General features: G+C 34.6%; 3 protein-coding genes across 3 annotated transcripts; 1 reads left to right on the forward strand and 2 right to left on the reverse strand.

Moving 5' to 3' along the window:
- Positions 1-1,370: 1,370 nt before the first annotated feature.
- LOC141592045 (mitochondrial pyruvate carrier 1) lies at positions 1,371-6,038 on the reverse strand. Its single transcript, XM_074412601.1, has 5 exons — positions 5,870-6,038; positions 3,911-4,013; positions 3,758-3,812; positions 3,526-3,661; positions 1,371-1,700 (listed from the first exon to the last, which is right to left on the reverse strand). Exons 2-5 carry the CDS (start codon positions 4,004-4,006, stop codon positions 1,655-1,657), a joined length of 333 nt encoding a protein of 110 aa, XP_074268702.1. The 5' UTR covers positions 4,007-4,013; positions 5,870-6,038; the 3' UTR covers positions 1,371-1,654.
- A 1,027-nt stretch (positions 6,039-7,065) lies between these two features.
- On the reverse strand, positions 7,066-9,569 carry LOC141592046 (cystinosin homolog). Its single transcript, XM_074412602.1, has 8 exons — positions 9,300-9,569; positions 9,045-9,177; positions 8,648-8,737; positions 8,416-8,540; positions 8,280-8,322; positions 8,078-8,195; positions 7,922-7,971; positions 7,066-7,641 (listed from the first exon to the last, which is right to left on the reverse strand). The coding sequence occupies exons 1-8, from the start codon at positions 9,416-9,418 to the stop codon at positions 7,504-7,506; spliced, it is 816 nt and encodes a 271-aa protein (XP_074268703.1). The 5' UTR covers positions 9,419-9,569; the 3' UTR covers positions 7,066-7,503.
- A 3,999-nt stretch (positions 9,570-13,568) lies between these two features.
- LOC141589988 (uncharacterized) lies at positions 13,569-14,787 on the forward strand. Its single transcript, XM_074410606.1, has 2 exons — positions 13,569-14,162; positions 14,665-14,787. The coding sequence occupies exons 1-2, from the start codon at positions 13,569-13,571 to the stop codon at positions 14,785-14,787; spliced, it is 717 nt and encodes a 238-aa protein (XP_074266707.1).
- Positions 14,788-19,706: the final 4,919 nt, after the last annotated feature.

Here is a 19,706-nt window from a genome sequence, read left to right on the forward strand (position 1 = left end):
GCTAAAGGATAACAACGATAATAAACGAAAACACCATGTGATTAGAAAAGTTAGTTAGGAAACAAATTAGCATAAAGTAATTTATTCATATCCAACTTCCATCAAAGTCGTTAGTTACATGAACTTTCTCCCTTTATCTAAGAGAAGGAGATAATCATATTTTAAAATTAATATTGATTGATTTGATATATTAATAAAATAAAATTATTGATATGATATTCATTAGTAGTTTAGGGGGTGTTTGGTTGGAGCTTTTGAAATGGATTGGAATGGATTCAATCCATTCTAGTGTTTGGTTGGGGTGATTTGGAATGGAGTTAGATACCCAATGGATTCTAACTCCACCCCAACCCCTTGGAATCTCATACCCACCCTTCTACCTTGGATTCAAACTCCATTCCTCCCTTTTATAATTTATGGTGAACCAAACAAGATTAGGCAAGTATGGATTTAGAACCCCATACTACTATACTATCAAAATCCATTCCATTCCATTCCAACTTGTTGAACCAAACGACCCCTCAGTACTCCCATTATTATTATCTATCTATCTATCTATCTATCTATCTATCTATTCTATACAAATATATAAAACATAAACCATTTTAACGCAAGCCTATTAAGTGTTAACGCTGTTTTCTGAATTTGGATCAAGCCCTACGAACTTTCTTACCAGCCCACTACTCCGCTACCTACTTGGTAACTCATAAGCATCATCACCTAGGTCAAAGTACCAATTGACTTGGTTTAAGATATTTTACATGTGAGATATTAAATTTCATTTTTCCTTTTTTCCTGTATATTTTTGGTGTAAACGGAATAGCAACTCAGTAGGGCAGCTTTTATACTGACGAGTTTTGAACGTAGGTGCTACAGTTAAAAACGCCCGCCTGCCGTCTTGGCCCCATTCATATATGCAGAATCACAACTGTTCTTTTTTTCTATTGAAATATTTCAAGTGGCATGATAATCGAATTTTATTTGACGTGAAACAGCCAAATAGGGGCCCCTAGTTCTTCCTCCCTCCGCTTTCTTAAAAAAAAAAAAACGATGATAATGACCGGTTTAAACAGTGCTCCTCAAAGATTTAAGAGTCGAGCCAGCATGACAGGTTTTGTTCAACAGTAGGATTCCGGTGGCAGAGTGAGCTTGCCATTGATAATATGCACAGCAGTTCTACAAAATGGCAGTTGCAAAGAACCAAGATTTGTTGTATTCCCTACATGATTTTCTGTCACAAATTCTTGAATATTGGAGTACCATCTAAGAAAAAGTTTCGTTCTGAATTAGCCCAATTACTCGTCAGATAAGTTTAACTGTTAGTTAAATGAGTATTTCTGACAATCAACGACTAGTCAACAAAAAAGCAGTTAATTGTCAAAGCTCAGTTGCTCATTTACTTGGGTTTAATTGTAAAAACGCACATTCAACAGCTCATAAACACATGTTTGTTATGAGTCAGGGTTAAAACATAATTCAACAAGAGACGGAATCATGGAAAGAGGGCATTTTGACAAGAAAGAAAATCATTTTAGATTATTTGATCTTTGAGCAAAACCCTGAAATCTGAGCTTACATGAGCGGGGAGTACAATCGTGAAACCAAGATGCAATTTGACAGAAATAAATACGAGCAATTCAATGGCAACGGAAAATCACAGTTCTGGGCTTTTCTCTACCTCCTTCTTTTCAGACAAGTACCTGATACAAGTGCAGAATAGAAAGATCAAATGCATACTCAAGGAATTAACAAAGAACATGTCAATTTTTATCGTACATTAACTAACCACAAGTAAATTTTTTGGAATAAGTACCATCAGGTTAAATCCAGTCGAGGTGACTCTATCCTTGCTTAAGTTGTTTATTTTTCAGATAAGTTATAGGTTTAACCAAAGTCCAAAGCTACACAAAATTTGTAACGACTCTACCCCTTTTTTGCTAAACTAGGGTTTAAACCCAAAATATTTACAAAAATAGAGTTGACTTCAAACTGTTTACGCAAATTGGGTCCACGTCATTAACGTGTGAATTTTTTTTTAGCAAGTTCTAAATCATCTTAGCTTTTCTCTTAGACATAGATAGGGGCCTTAATGAGACGAGACAGCTCGCGAGCAACTCGAGCTTGGCTCGGTCAAAGCTCGGCTCGGGCTCGGTTCGAGAGCTTAACGAGTCAAGCCGAGCTAACATTGGCTCGGCTCGAACTTCTGTAATTAGATAGGATATTACTCATATTTTATACATATTTTGTTATGATTATATATTTGTATCACACATAAAAATGTCACATTGATTTTCCAAGATTTGTATATAAAACCTTCGAGCCTTGTTATTGAAAATATTCAGAGAAAAAAACGAAAATTCAACAATTATATATAGGCTCGAGTTGAGTTCGAGTTTGGCTCGAGCTCGCGTTAAACCTTGATAACGAGCCAATTTTTTCAAGCTCGGGTAACCTCGAGTTCGAGTTTTACTTTATGAGCACAAGTTGAGCAAGGCCAAGCTCGGGCTCGGCTCGACTCCTTAACGCCCCTAGACATAGATATGCTGCCTGGGCAGCACGTGTACCCACAAAGGATACAAAAACATACTTGTAGGAACTTCCTTTCAACAAACCAGTCAAACCTTAACTTTAAAAATCAACCAAAAATTACACAAAAACCAACAAGAAATGGAGCACGAAACACGGTTATTAAAGGGAAGTGGTGCAACTTCAGCTACATGAACTAAACAAGAAGAGAGACGCCATTGATGCAAGAAATAGAGGTGATGTAAGTTATGATAGCTTCGTATGAAAGTGATACAAGTTTTTATGCACTTAATTATCCTACTCTAGCTGTCAAAAATATAAAAATTATCCCACTACACCTTTTTACTCCCAAGGCTTTAGTGGTTGCTCAATATGGGTAAACGTCCGCTAGTCCTTAATGGTGGTGCTTGGTAGGCACGATTTGGTAAGCTCGAGCAAACAAAGAAGGTGATAAAAAATAGTGAGAGGAGTCGCTATGTGGGACAGCGCCTACCTTACGGTTGGGCCGTTTTGAGTCCATTCGTGTTAGGATCTAAGTTATTTCGGGTCATTTCGGGACTGCCGAGGCAGGTTACTTTGGGTCTAACAGGTCAAGTTCAGGTGACACTTTTCTTCATTTTCGGATCAAGTTCATCGGGTCGACTCACTTTTGCCAGTTATAAATTCATAACTACTACAATGTGTTTTCTTACATTATCAACATAATAGAACCCCGAGTTTACAAAAGAAGAGGTAAAATGCCATGGTCCACGAAATAGAACCCTGACTCAATTATTTTATATTTGTATCCATAATATTAGAAAGGTTCTTGGTGAAACTGCCATGATCCACGAAAGCCCAGCAAAATCAGAGAAGATCAACAAAGACCAGTGAAGTGGACCCACCACTCAGAACAATCAAGGATACAAGGTTTATGCAAGGTAAACCCAATTATAGAATGAAGAACGAGGTAACCCAGCAATTTACTACTCAAATAAATGGACTTGTAAGAAAACTCACCCATTTGCCCTAGCCCATCGAGAGAGTTGGTACATTTGGACAGTCTCATTAGAAGCATGGCAAGTCAGAAGTAAATAATTACGAGGCTGTACCATCCATGCAAACCTCATGAATAACGCCGAGTAGACGCACATGGCTGCAAAAACCAAATACACAAACATTGGTAACTAGAGTGGCATTCTGAAATTATGAGCTGCACATAGCAGAAGAGCAAAAGTGATCAAAACTCAACCTGCAGTCATGTTCCCAGAAATCATTTCTGGAGGTTTATTCATGTCAACAAGCCCCTGCAAATTCCATCAGTTAAGCAAGCAATAAGTTGAAAGCTTATCTACAAACTGCATCCAAAATTATAAAAATCTTTCGGTATAATGTCAAAGCTTACAGCAACAACAAAACCCCAATTGGCTACAGGGCCCCAAAAATGAGTAGTCTTGGGACCAACAGGACTGTTTAAAAATGCCCGGAAAGTCGAAGCCATGTATCACCTGAACAAAGTATATACATGTTAGTATAGACATTAAAGTATCTATTTGCACTCCCAGGTTTATAAAGATTATCAATTCACAGTCAGCCATTGATACAAGAGAACTATTAGTAGATATATTCCGGACTAGGTGACAGGCTACAAAAGTTGTAAGCTCTGTGAGTAAAACATTGGGTGATATTGCATTGTTTTGACAACTTGAAAACAATGTAACACAACATAAATCAGGAAAAAAACTATGCATCAATGTGGTATTTCTATCCACCTAGCCCGATTAAACTTTGATTTGGAGCATAATCCATCAGTCCTAATATCCTCTCCTAATCACCAAATGGAATAGCTTTGAAGAACATGATCCAGGAAGAGAGTAAGTCTTATGAATCTTAATAAAACGCAAGTTCTTTCCAGCATCGCAAGTAATATCTTTCAATGAAAACTGAACTATAGTGAATACCTAGCAAAACATAAGTTTCCAACAAGTAGAAACTAATTTGGGTTCTCAGTTTAGTGAAAAGGGGAACTTCTCGTATACAACATACTACCGGAGCGCTTACATAAAACCACAGCACAGATTATGTGTGCCACTAATCCACAATGAGGTGCGAGGTCACCTGATAAACAACTGCCAGATTAACCTATTGTAGTGTGATTACAACCTATTTCTCTAAATTTCCAATGGTGTCAAAGACTCCTTACTCTTTGGTTTTGGATTATGATGGAACAAATCAAAATAGCTCACTAAAGTGGTTGCGCTTCTTTCTTATGTGAAATAGCGGTCCTTCAATGCAGTTCTCGATGCAATTTCATCTCGGGTAATTCGGAAACAGCCTCTTTGTGTTGCTAACATAAGGGAAAGGGTGCGTACATCCGACCCTCCTTACCTCAATTTGCACGAGTCATTGGGTCACTCGGATAATGTTGTTGTTGTTGATGGTGATTAAAACCTATCAAAGATGAGTAGAACAAAATAACCGCTCTAGTCCAACTCTGCACCTTAATAAAAAGGTATATCCCACAATTATCTCAACAAACCAACGAAGAGGTCTTAGCCAACTGGTTGTCAAGTCTTGTGTGCGATATGTCGCATGTTCGAACTCCCCTATATACTATTTGAAAGAGGTTGACCTCCCTGCCTCTCTCATTGTTCAATCCTCTTCCTGATGATCCCCCCTTCAGCTCGGCCGACAAAAGAAAAAAATGGAGGCCCAATGTTCAACGAGGCGCACAGGAGCTTTGACAGAGAGACCAGAGGTTGTTTACACCTCGGGAAAGACAGGACCATACCAGCTTCCTTATCTCCTTATTCCCCCATTCCGTGGATTAGTTCCAACATCAAAACGGGGGGAGGAGAAATCAAGTCACCTTCTTTTTTTCAATTTTCATTGATAGGGATCCTATTCATTCCTAGATTCCTGTCACTACGGATTAATTGTCCCTACAAAAGTCCTCAAATGCACCCCCACAGGCCACAACCCCGCCCCTTCTCCAACATAACACCAGCAAAACAATCATTCAAGCAAATCGCAATCGAATTTCCCCCAAAACATCGACACCGCGACAAAGTTCAATTCTTTCCCCCCAAATGATGATAATACATACAATTCAAACCAGTAAATCAGCCCGTCAAACAATTGGAATTGATCATTCACATCATTCAAACTTATTAACTGCAGAATTATTATACTTTCAACAAAAATAAGGCATATTGAATTGAACGAATTCGAGATTCATCCAAAAATAGAAGATTTTGAATTGCGATAATCAAAATACACAGAATTAAATACAAATTGAAAGAGGTAAAGATGAATCAAATGAGGTTAATTTAAATTCAAATCAAAAATCGAAAGAAACACATACCGAAAATGTGGATCGAATTCTTGGGAGACGGAGAGATTAGAATGAAAAGTCGAAGAAGATTTATTTTTTGGTGCGAATGAAAAGTCGAAGAAGATGAAAATATAATTTGATAACCAAAAAGTCCAAAATGTACATATTTTTTTAATCCGTTGTCTTACGGTCTTACCCTAATTCGTTCCACCAACTACTTGATCGTTTTCTAGTCCACGAAAGGAAACTCGTTCATAAATAAGTAATTACATTTTTTTTTTATAGCATTTTATGTTCATTTTTTTAAAAAAAAATTTCGAAAAAGTCAATATTTTTGGAGCTGATCGGTGACATAAATTGTAGACTAGTTTTTTTTAAAAAAAAAAACACACATAAAAGAAAAATTGCGTCCTAAAATTTGTGCTTTAGAAAGTAATGTTCCTATAAACCAAATTTTCACGGAACAATAAAAATCACGTGTTGTCGCCTTGTCGGTTGTTAATACTGAAAAGTTGACTTTTTTTTGGGGTTAAAATGTGTGTTGAATACGTTGATGTTTTTTACACATAGAAACTTGTTCAAATAGCATTGTTTCACAAATTTCATAGTCGGAAGATGCAAGGACTTGATACGGAGCTCTACATGGACGGTGAAGCTGGAGCACGTGTATCGCGAAGCAAACAGAGTGGCTGATATACTAGCAAATAGAGGAATCGATTCAAGTACCATCCCTACATATTTGGATACTCCGTTTAATGAGTTGCGGTCAATCCTCCGGGAGGATGTTCTTGGGGTTGCTATTCCCCGTGTAATAGCTAACACTTAATCTTTTCGGGGCTTTGCCCCTCTTTAGCACCAAAAAAAAAACAAATAATTTTTTTTTATAAGAAAGTCACTCACCGAGAAAGTATTTAATCGGTAGTATTCGACAATTGATTCTTTTCGTTTGGGGTGGCACAAATTAAGAGCCATTCGGCAGAAAACGGGCCTTCTTGGATAGGCCTTGTGCCATACATGGCCTGCCCGTCAAATTAGTAAGATCTAGGCATGGCTAGGGGCCTAGGGCAACTCGTGTATTAGCGTGATGTTGTCCATGAGCTCTTAGTCGTTTTTTCTAGTTAGGTCATGGCTCGGGTCTTGGAATTTGCGCTTGTGGTCGGGTGCTTGATTTATTCCTAATGCTAAAAAATAGTTATTGACGGAATTGGCATTGACATAGTAGTATATTCGTCCACAACAATGAAGAATTCCAGCCTTTTAATATTGATATTGATGGGGAGAGTCAAGTGTTTAGGTCATTGGAAATAACATCAAGAGAATATAAAGTAAAGAATGTCAATGGGTGACATTTAGCCCAAGTTTCATCCTCATTTATGATATTTACAAATACAAACAATAATAGGGCGTCACTGAATTATGTGTAATATTCTATCTTCATTGTATAGGGCGTAAATTGAGCGTGTGAGGGTTGTCCTCTTAGAAATACGTTACTTGACTACTTGAGTACTTGAATCAACGTGGAGCTGTGTGTTATGAAATCAGAAACCCTTGATTTCCTGCATAATTATATGACCTCTTACATTTTACCTTGATCATGTAGGCCTTCTATGTACTTGAGATTTATAGCCGAAGTGCAGAATAAGAAATCTTTCTATCTATCTGGTTCAGAATTTAGCAGTATCTTTGCTATCGAATTCAGTAGTCTCTTTGATCTCCGACTGAGTAATAGGAAGTGCCCTTTTGTTTTCAGGGTAAAGCACATAATGTTGAATGATGAACAAAATGTCGAAGAATATTGACACCTGCAATAATCGACAGGATTCATATCTTAGTCTCTTATAAACTACTCGTAGTATTAAGTAGTGTTCGGGATTGCCATGACATTTAAAAGATTCATTTAGGCAGCAAAGAAATCGTGATTTTTTCACAATCACGTCCGCTGTCCAAGACTAGCAGTCGAGTCTAAGTAACATAGGCAGACTTTTCTATGATCTATTAGTTACTCAGTGATTTATCATCATTTGTCAATAAACTAAATAAAACTGCAAGGATAAATTACTGTGATAAGGAGGAAAATGATACCAGTGAAAGCAAAGTTTTGCCTATGTTACCATAAAAGTTAACCCAGGATTCTGCAGGAAGAAGGTTAAAGTGGACATTAGTACATTTGAGAAACTACACTGAAGAAATTACGAGTATATAAGCAGAACAATGAGACGTAATTGATCTACGACTCACTTTGGTCTACAGATTGCACAGCCATTTGTCCATAATTTGTCAAACCTCCGAGCAAATCCAGCAAAATGTTACCAATGCTGAACCCATCTGTGCTTTTTCGCCGAAAATTCATGAATGCCTGCATATTCAGACATCTTACCCCTTAATATACATAACAGAAACCAATTGTATAGTTATTGACACGTTCTTCAGTATTTGTTACCTGGGGTATATATTTGATCACTGTCATTGTGACTTGAATTGTGCTGCAGAAAAGTTAAAACGAAACATGGTTAAAAAAGTTGGATAAATTTTACAAGGAAAAAAAAAGATTGTATAGGGAAAGATTTAAATCATACCTGAAAACAGAAGTAAGCCAGAGCCATGAATGTCTGTGAATAGCTACAAAGACACAAACAGCAGCGGAAATCCATACAGCCGAGACAATTCCGAGAGAGGTTTTTGAAAATCTCTGGTTTTTTCTCTGTAAAATGACATCTTTGTTACTTCAAAACTTAAATTTACAAGTTTAAAAGTAGAATATGAGTTTGAAGATTTCTGCAGGAAATTACAGTAAGTTTGTAATTTTACCTCATAGATGAAAATCTGAAAAAGGGTGAATGCAGTCAAGATGACTGCATGTATTGAAAATGCTACATCATTTGCAGCAACCGGTATCATCTGTCGACATTCATCACTCTTATTACAATCAAAATTTAAAAGATTTAAAAAACAGGATTCATTGTCATGGTATTACATTATGTTACTGCTGTTACCAGTTGCAAATCATATTGACGAGTTCAGTGTCGCAATATTTTCACAGCTTGTTTTAGTTTGTATCGATTAAATAACTCGTTTTAGTCTTGTATCGACTGAAAAGGGTGGACATGCAGTATGGCAACGATATTAACCACTAGGTTAAGACCTCAATAATGTATTCAAAGTGTCATCAAACTTTTTTTTTTTCTGTTAAAAACCCAATACTAACCTGGTTCGAGCCAAACTTGTGGCGATATTGAGCTTGAACGGTCTTGCTAAAGAATAGAACCACATTGTAAATCAAATACGATGAATGTTTCGTCAAATTCAGGACTATGAAGTCGAAATTCAGCCCCACGACACTGTAAAATTCAATAATAATAATACATAACATTATTAACGAATAAGACGTACATACATACAATGACATGTCTAAATTTTCGTTAAAAAATTAAAAGAAAACGTAAGTTGATAAGAAAATGACCTTTTTCGACGAAAATTCAAGATGGCCTGAGGGTAGAAACTGATAGACCAAGCAACAAACGCAACCCAACCCAATACTTCAGATAGGACTTTGAGTTGAACTGAATTCCAATCTCCCATCTCCGTAATATTTTAGGACTAAGACTCTTGATGTTATTATTTATTTGTAGATTTGAATGTTTTAAGATATGGAAATTTATACAAGTTTACGAAATAGTTAAAGCAATAATTGGTTATGAGTGTGTGACAAACGTAAAGAGATAGGTAGGTTAAAAAGTAAGAACAAGTTGATAATAATGCTATTTATATATGCATGGTGATCCGTGACCAAGGCGGACACAGCAATGCTGTTGTTATGCGGAAACAACGTAAGCAATGTAAAACGTATTGAGACGATAATTTGGCTATATTACTATTGTTGTCTATATAATAATGTATTTACCTCTTTTTGCCGTTTTGCTTCATGGGTATTGGATTATGATTGTTAAATTTGTTTCCTTAAAAAGAAGGGAACAGTGAGGACATGGGTTCGAACAATTCTCGTATGGTTTAGTCCGGATTCTACAATTCTATTATGATTGTAGTATCTTATGATTCAAAAGTTAGGATCATAATACTATCAAACAATTTTACAATTTTATGATTCAATTACATAGTAAAAATATTAATATATATTTTATATAATTACATCTATGTAAGTTGTAGAAACATGTTCATACAATAATACTAAAATTATTAATTATTAAATCGGTTTTTCTAACCTATGCCCACTAGGTATAGGATAAGAAATCAAAATAAGAAAGAATTAAATGCTAGGGGTTGTTTGGTTGACACTTGAAAAACACAGGAATTGGAAAATCCCATGAATTGCAAAAACATGGGTTGTTCCCAAGAACTTTCAATGCCTACATAATGTAGGAATTGGCTTACCTACTCCCCCTTGGTCATTGGAAGTTCCCATGGAATTTAATTCCAACATGAGCAACCAAACACTTTTGTCAAATTCACCCGAATTGGATGCAGGAACTTAATTCCCATGAAATTGAAGTTCCTAGGAAAATTAAGTTCCTTGATCAATCAAACGACTCCCTATTTTTATGGGAAATTGCAATGTCCCATCATTTTTACTTCAATTTACACAAAAACACATTTAATTCTTTCCTATTAATATTTTATGGATCTTTAATTATATGTTTTTACCAAATAAAAAACTATATTTAGTTAGTTTATAGGATCTTACGAGTTTACGATCCGATTCGATCCTATCCTCCATATCAATCCAAAGTAGAATCTTGCCTAGCAACCTTAGTTAGATCTTTTGTGCAGTAATCCCAACCCTTATAACTTTTTCAGCGAGATCCACCACTGGAGTTGAGGCTCGTGGTTTAGTACTTGAGTTTGAATATAGTAGTGTCAAAACGGAATTCAAAGTCGTATAAGGGTTAGATAGATTATCGATTGAACAATTCAACAAGGCGAAACAATGATGCAATATACTCTAGTAATTGTGAGGAAGAATCGAAAAACCTAGCTAAAAAGTTCGTGTTAGTTGCTTAGAGGCGCGAGTTGTGCGATGCGTGACATGCCAATCGTCCTTGCTATCCCTTCCTCGTTCCATCATTAGAATTTTAGACAAACACTTCATCAAACTAATTAATGAACTACTCATTATATATTTAGTTTGTTTTTAAGAAAATTTTCATTATGAATTATCAAAGACTGTCATAACACCTTATTTTAGAAAAGGTGAAAGGACGAAGAAATGCATTATTGATATCTTATAAGATATTTTTGGATAAAAACATAATGGAAAACCTGTTAAAAGAGAAAATGTAGAAAAATTGGCATAATAATGGAAGCATAAAAGTCTTTGCCCCCACGGCATGTGTAGTGGCTTGTCTAGAGTGATAAGGTTGAAGAAGTATGTGCCTAAATACTCATATTGATTGTTACACATTTTAAGTGGATACATCTATCGTTGTAATATGTGTGCTTCATGGGGCCAAGCCATAGAGACAATTCCTATGATTTGATGTATGGGTGCGTAAAATTTTCTAACAATGAAAATATCAAGTTTTATGAAAAAAAAAAATTATTTTGTTTGACAAAAGGCAGGGTGATATGGAATTGGATAAAATCCCCCCTTATTATTAAATAAAAATTCTCAATAGTTTTCCTCCAAAAGAAATATGCTTAAATAAAAAAACAAACCTGTATTTTTATTAAATTATTATTTTTTAATTAAGATATTATCTTTTAATCATTATAATCTTTTTTTAACTAAATTATAATCTTTTAATTAATATAAAACAAAATTGGTAAATCTAAAAATTCGTATATGAAAAACCCATAAATTGATATATTAGTTTCGTATAAAAAATTTTACCACGTACTTAATTCGTACTCCCTCCTATTCAACCTATAGTTCTCATTTCATTATAATACTCCTCACATATATTAGAGAAAGCGGAACTATAAGCTGAATAAGATTAAGTATAAATAAATTATGAACTGATATTATTAATTTCATGACAAAAAAAATTCTTTAAAACTATCTGAGAAAATTTCTAAATTGAAATCATTAGTTTTGTGGTAAAAAAATTATTAAAATACACATTTTATGACATTACTCAATTCTTTTGATTAGTTTTTCATTTCAATTTTTTTTATCCTTATTAAAATATCTATAAGTAATAGATCTAAAGGATCTAGAAATGTCGAGATGATGCCGAGGACTGATTGTTCAATATAGGAATTGATCCCATGACCTCTAACTAAAAAATAAATTTAACAACCACAAGACCCACATAATTTATGTGATCCTTTACTAAACAAAATTGTAATTATTTTTGGGAAAATGGGGTGCAAATGAATCCATGCATCCCGTCAGAAACGCCACTGCCAAGTAGGGACGAAGTTAAGTCCAAGTATTAACTAGGGTCAAAATATCAATCTTATCTATATTTCTAATTATAGTTTTCTTTTCGAAAGAAAGGTAATTGTATACTCCCTCCTATTCACTCAATTTGTCCCTTTCATTTTGTGCACAAGAATTAAGGGTGGGATTAAAAAATGAATAAAGGACATGGTGGACCAAGGTGAATGGAGAGAGGAAAGTAAGATTAAGGAAACTTAAGTAGACATGCTTATGCTAAGCTTTCCCTCCAAAAATTAAGACTTGAGATTACATTGATAATTTCCCATTGGAGTACTTGATTAAAAAAGAGTACAAATACAAGACAATACCAGTTTTTTGTTCTACATACGACATAAAGATACTTGATAATTTTTGGAGTTCTACATCTGACATTAAAAAATTACACTTCATAAGAAAATTACACAGTAATTGAATTCTAAAATTAATAAAACAAGTTTGCTAAAAAAAAAAAAAAATTGACAAAATATTGTTGTTGGATTTGGACTTGATTTTTCAAAGAAGGATCCTCTTATACCTTCATTCTCATTCTGGACGTCCATATTGAATAAGCAAACTGCCAAACTAAAGGACACCAAGTGCATTATTCATTCAAATTTGGCACCAAATTCATTTAAGGAGCCAAAATGAAAAAATGGCTCTAAAATTTGCGCCCAAATTTTTCACCAAATTTAAACTTGTGCAAAGTTCAAGTTAGCTATAAATAGAATAGTGGCAACTAAAGTGATCATTTATACACAAACAACCAAAAAAACACTTTCCTACAATAATAAATCCACATAAAACAGCCAAAAAATCTGATTCATCCACATTTATTTCTCACAAACAGCAATAAATGAAGACTAAAAACTTGACAAACTTAGAAAGAAGTAAGATTTCTCAAATTTTATTGTTAAGAAGCAATAATGGAAAGATCAAAAGGGGTATAATGCTAGAGGTGGCAGACCAGTTCAGTGTTTGCAGGAAGAGTATCACAAGGATCTGGAATGAAACAAAGAAGCAGTTGGATGCAGGCCAAGCATTAAATGTTAACAGCAAACTGAAAGGCAAAAAATGTCATACAAGGCAGGTTTTTGATGTTGAGAAGTTCAACAAAATCCCCCTTTCGAGAAAGGACCACTCAACATAGTATCTGCTTTGAAGCTTATGGGACTAGCCAAGTCAAAGAATATCAAGATGGGTAACAGATAAGACAATACTTTCTCACACAAATGCAATCAAACCTCAGTTGAATGACAAAAACAAACTTGAGAGATTGCTTTTCTCTCGGGATGACTACATTATGATGAGGTATGTAAGCAAGTAAAATTCAATGATCAAAGTATTGTTATTCACATGGATGAAAAATGGTTTTACTTAACTCAGCCTAGTAGGAGGTTCTACTTATCTAAAGGTGAAAAAAAACCATATAGAAGTGTTCAGTCCAAAAAATTTATAGGAAAAGTAATGTTTATGTGTGCTGTTGCCAGACCAAGGTATGGGTCAAATGGTGAAGTACTTTTTGATGGTAAGATAGGTATATGGCCCTTCATAGTTGAAGTACCAGCTAAGAGAAATTCTAGGAATAGAGTTGCAGGTACAATGGAAACAAAATGCATAGAATCAATTAACAAACAGGTTGTTAAAGATATGATACTCAAAATTGTTATTCCAGCAATTAAGGCAAAGTGGCTCGAAGGTGAAAATAAGCATATTATCATACAACAAGATAATGCACGTCCACACATAAAGAATTGGATCCGATTTCAAAGTCAAGCAAACAAGGATGGGTGGAATATTGAGTTAAGTTGTCAACCACCAAACTCACCAGATTTGAATGTCTTAGATTTGGGTTTTTTCAGAGCTATTCAGTCACTTCAGCAAAGGAAAAATGCTTACAAGTTGGATAAACTTGTTGTGGAAGTTAATAATGCTTTTGAAAAGTTGGAGGTAATTAAACTCAATTATGTCTTCATAACACTACAAGCATGCATGATAGAGGTTTTGAAAAGGAAAGGAGGAAATGATTACCCCTTACCACACATGCACAAATCCAAATTAGCGGTGCGCAGCTTATTGCCCGACTATCTAACTCGCCGATTTGAACTTGGTGCAAGAGTGTATAACATACTTGAACAATGTGGGTGATGCTTCTAGCATAAAAGTAAAGCACATTATCTTTGATATAAATGAACTGTTGGCAACATTATCTTGAACTCGTTGAGTCCAAGAATGAACCAACAGAGCATTCTTGATGATATGACATATGAACAAGGTTGAAACATGGATACAAAGCTAATGCATTAGTTGATGCAAATGTTAATGCAAATGTTCTCAGATGCTATCTGCAGATGCTATCTGCAGACGTTATTTGAACTTGTTGGTAACATTATTGAACCACTGGGTGCGAATGAACCAACAGATCATTCTTTGATATGACATATGAACAAAGTTGAAACATGGATACAAAGCTAATGCATTAGTTGATGCAAATGTTAATGCAAATGTTTCTGCAGATGCTCTCGCAGATCTTGAACTTGTTGGTAACATTATGAACCACTGGGTGCGAGAATGAACCAACAGATCATTATATATTGACCTCACCGAAGATCAGGTTCTAACCAATGAACCTGTTGAGATGGTTCGATGAATGCAATGCGGTGGTTTATTTGTTTTTGCTACGGTTATGCAAAGATATTATGAACATAAATGCTAGATCGATTGGTCCATATTTTGTCAATAGCGAGAAGAACATGTTTTGCGCTTAAGAAGACCAAGCTCGAATACAAGCGGACTCTAAACATCGCAGATCAAAGATATTTTGAAGATCACAAGCAAAGAAGAACATGTTTCATAATTTGTGTATTTTGATGCTTATTTATGAACTTTGCACAATGTTTAAATGTAAATCGGGACACAAATATTATGAACATCGATTTGATCGCAATTCACTTGGCGTACAACTTTAAAATTGAGTAGCTCAACGAATTCAAGATCCCAATCACTTAATGCATGCATAGCCTCATCACTTTGAGTTGTGGTGGCTTTATGCATGCATAAAGTGATTTAGGGTCGATTTTGCCCTCAATAATGAGATCATTGGGCATTAGTCCATTATAATGAGGAAATATACCCAAACTGTACTAAAAAATCATCACTAGTCCATTTTTACGAACCCAACCAACAAAAACATAAAAAAAAAACAATAAAATTATGGATCGTCGTAAATTAACCTCCCTTATTCTTCAAGGAGCACCTTCATCCGCAATAAAGCCATTCTTTTATACTCCGGTGTCTCATATCTTGCCAATTTCTTCCTAGTCCTCTCCTCAACATCTTCCTTAAACCAAATGTTAAAAGCATCTTGCTCGACCAAACACGTATGGTAAACAAGTTCAGGTTCAGTCTCCATGCATGTCTCAGGAACAACCTCAACATCAGATTCAGGAACAACCTCAGATTCAGGGACAACTTCAGAAGATGATGAATAGTCATCATACGAATCAGGAACGATCTTCATTGACATGCCTTCAACATGTGCAATACTCTTCTCCCTATCGCCATTGTCATCAACGTCAACATCAACAAAAGGAGGTTCATAGATGTTGAATAGGCAAGGACCATCTTCAATATCGGAGAAAAGATGAGTCAGATCTGGAGATTTAGAGTCAAATCCTGAGGATTCATTGTGAATTTGAAGATGCGACATGTTGATGATCGGGTTTTAAGAGATTGGAGATCACAGATGAGAAGCGTGTCTCAGATTATGATAGAGACGATTTAGGGATTATAGAAAGATGAGAGGAAGGAGGCGATGAGAGGAAGGAGGCGATGTGAGAGACGATTTAGGGTTTTCTGGTTGGAGATGAAGAGATGAAGAGATGAAGAGACGGTTCTAGAAAGATGAAGAGGAAGGAGGCTGCTAGGGTTTGGGGAAGGATGAGGGGATTAAATGGCGGGAGTTGGGTTGATAATTGGGTTGTTAATTGTTTTGGGCTAGATTAGTTAGTGTTAGGTGGGTTGAATTAGATTTGGGTTATGTTAAGTAGGTGGGTTAGTGAATGGCAAATGTTGTAATATGCAAAAATAGACAAGGATAAGATGGTAAATTCACAACTTAAAAACTTACCAAAAAAGGAATGAGGGACAAAAACCCGACTAGCTTCAATAAGGAAAGAGGGACAAAATGAGTGAATAGGAGGGAGTATGTATTTTTGTTTACAACCGTTGTAAGCAAGACTTACTGTTCCGAAAAGCTTCATCCCTGAGTCCAAGTTAAAATATTAAGACGAAACTAAATACAAATTCTAGTTTAAGGCCATTGTACATTAAGGCTCGTTTGACAAGGCATTTCAGGTACTTGATTTGGTCAAAGTAGCTTATTTGACCAAAATTTCAGATACCTTATTTTTTTGTAAGCGTTTGGCAAGTAGCTTATTTAACCAAATAAGCTACCTGAAATGAAATGCTACTTACAGTAGCATTTGAGATTTCAGGTACCTGATTTGGTTTGATTTTTCGTTTTTACCTTTTAAATCTTTACTATTAAATAATTATCATATCCTTTTATGTCATTTCATCAAAATCAGCTTTTCAGTTAATTTGTCAAACATGTTTTTTATATAATCAGCTACCTTATCAGTTATCTTTTCAGGTTTCAGTTACCTTTTCAATTTTCAGCTATCTTTTCAGTTAGTTTCACCAAACAGAGCCTAAGACTACGGTCCTGTTCTTTTGGACTGAAACTTATCGATTCGAATCGAATCGAACTTATAGGATCGAATCGAATCGAACTTAACTTATAGGATCTCGAATCGAACTTATTGGATCCGAATCGAATCGAACTTATAGGATCTCGAATCGAATCGAACTTACACTACAAGAAAAACGCGGAAATCGACGGAAAATTTAAGCCCATATCGACGGCATTTCCGTCGGTATTTCCCTTTCGACGGAAATTCCGTCGATGAATCGTGGTCACTTATTTAGTCGTAGAAATACCAGATCGTGGAATTTCCGTCGATCTTCCAAAATCGACGGAAATGTGACGGACAATCCGTCCTTATTTATAGGTCAATACTGACGGAATTTCCGTAAGTGTTTAGCATTATCGACGGAATTTCCGTCGATTTATGACCGACACGTGGCATTCCACGTAGGTTTTCAAATCACATTAACAGAGGGTGCGACGGAAATTCCGTCGTTTTGAGTTTCTTGACGGAATTTCCGTCAGTTTGTGGGACACGTGGCAATTTCTAGTTAAATCTGGAAAATGGGGAGGAAAACGCACTGACGGAAAATCCGTCGGTATTTTAAAATTACTGACGGAAATTCCGTCAGATGTATTAAATAACAGACCAGAAAAAAACTGCTTTGCCCGACCCACGATCGTTTTTGCATCGTTTCAAATCTGACTCTTTGCCCAACCACGATGCCTATTTGCATCGTTTCCAATATAAACAAAACCTGCAAAACACATCTTTACTGACGGAATTTCCGTCACACATCCGTCAGTAACCCGTGTTTTCTGACGGCCTCTTTTTTCCGTCGGTAGGGCCGTCAGTAAGCCGCGTTTTTCTTGTAGTGTTATAGGATCTGAACTGAACTTATAGGATCTGAACTGAACTGAACTTATAGGATCTGAACTGAACTTAAATTAAGTGAGGTATAGGATCTGAATCGAACTTATAGGATCGAATCGAATCGAATCGAACTTATAGGATCTGAATCGAATCGAATCGAACTTATAGGATCTGAAGTGAACTTATATTAAGTGACTTTAAGTCCAAAAGAACAGGGCCTACTTAGGCCCCTGCTTCTTTTGACTTAATTTCGATTCTAATAAGTTGATTGATTGTCATTATTCTATTGATTGATTGATTGATTGGCTCTATTGATTGATTGATTGATTGATTCAGATCGATTGATTGATTGATTCGATTCATATTAGTTTATTTCAACATTACTATTATTATTATTCTTATTGATATCATTATTATTATTTTAATATTAATGTATTTACTATATTTATTATTATTATTATTATTATTATTATTATTATTATTATTATGTTATTTTTTTATTTATGATATTACTATTATATTTATTAATAATTAATTCGTATTGTTTATATTATTATATTTATATTTATTATTATTATTATTATTATTATTATTATTATTATTATCATCATCATTATTATTATTATTATATTATATTTATTATTTTATTAATATATTCATTATTATTAATATTATTTATAAAATATTTATTAATATTATTATTATTATTATTATTAGTATTATTATTATATTTAATATTATTATATTAATAAGTTATTATATTATATTTATTATTTTATTAATATATTCATTATTATTAATATTATTAATCACATATTTATTATTATTATTATTATATTTAATATTATTATATTAATAAGTTATTATATTAGACCTATTATTATTATTATTATATTATTATTTATTTTTTAGTTATTATTATTAATATATTATATTATTATTAATAATTTTATCATTTATATTATTAATATATTATTATTATTATTATTATTATTATTACTATATTTATTATTATATTACTATTTTATTTTTTATATATCTTATGAGATTATTATTATTAGATTATATTAATATATTATTATTATTAATGAATAATATTATAATAATATTTATTATTATTATTATTATTGGTATTATTTTTATTATAATATTTATTATTAGTATTATTATTATTATTATTATTAATATAATCTTTTTATTATTATTTGATTGATTGAGATCGATTCGATTGATTGATTGATTCAACTCCATTAAGTTGATTGATTAAACTCTATTAAGTTGATTGATTGAGACAATTTCAAATCAAAAGAACATGGCCTTAGAGTTGGCATAAAGGGCCGCGGGCCGGTGGGCGGCACGGCCCGGCCCGGCCCGTCGAGAAAATTGAGGAAGCACGGGCACGGCACGACTGGGCTTGAGGCGGGCTCCGACGCGATTTTCTTCAAAAATCCGTGCCTAGGCACGGCATGGCCCAGGCATGGTGGAGCCCGGCACGCACCAGGCACGACGGGCTTGGCACGGCCCGACCCGAAGAATGGTCCGTTGATCATTATTTATTAAACAAAAAGTACATTAATATTTAATAAAATATATATTTAAACCATTAATCATCATTTATTAAACAAAAAGTACATTAATATTTAATAAAATATATATTTAACCCATTAATCGTCATTTATTAAATAAAAAGTATTAAAAATTTATCAATTATATAACGTTTTTTTGTAAATAAAAAAAATATTAGAGCACATGGGCCGGCCCACGGACAAGGCACGAAAAGCCCATGGGTCAGGCACGGCCCGAGCACGAAAATGGTCTTGCCTTGAGCGGGCCGCGGCGTAGGTTTGGATTAGTGGGCCTGGCACGGCACGGCCCGAGGAGCTCAATATCCATGCCTGGACCGGGCCAATTT

This window comes from Silene latifolia, chromosome 7, assembly GCF_048544455.1.
Source record: "Silene latifolia isolate original U9 population chromosome 7, ASM4854445v1, whole genome shotgun sequence".
Classification (NCBI taxonomy): Eukaryota; Viridiplantae; Streptophyta; class Magnoliopsida; order Caryophyllales; family Caryophyllaceae; genus Silene; species Silene latifolia.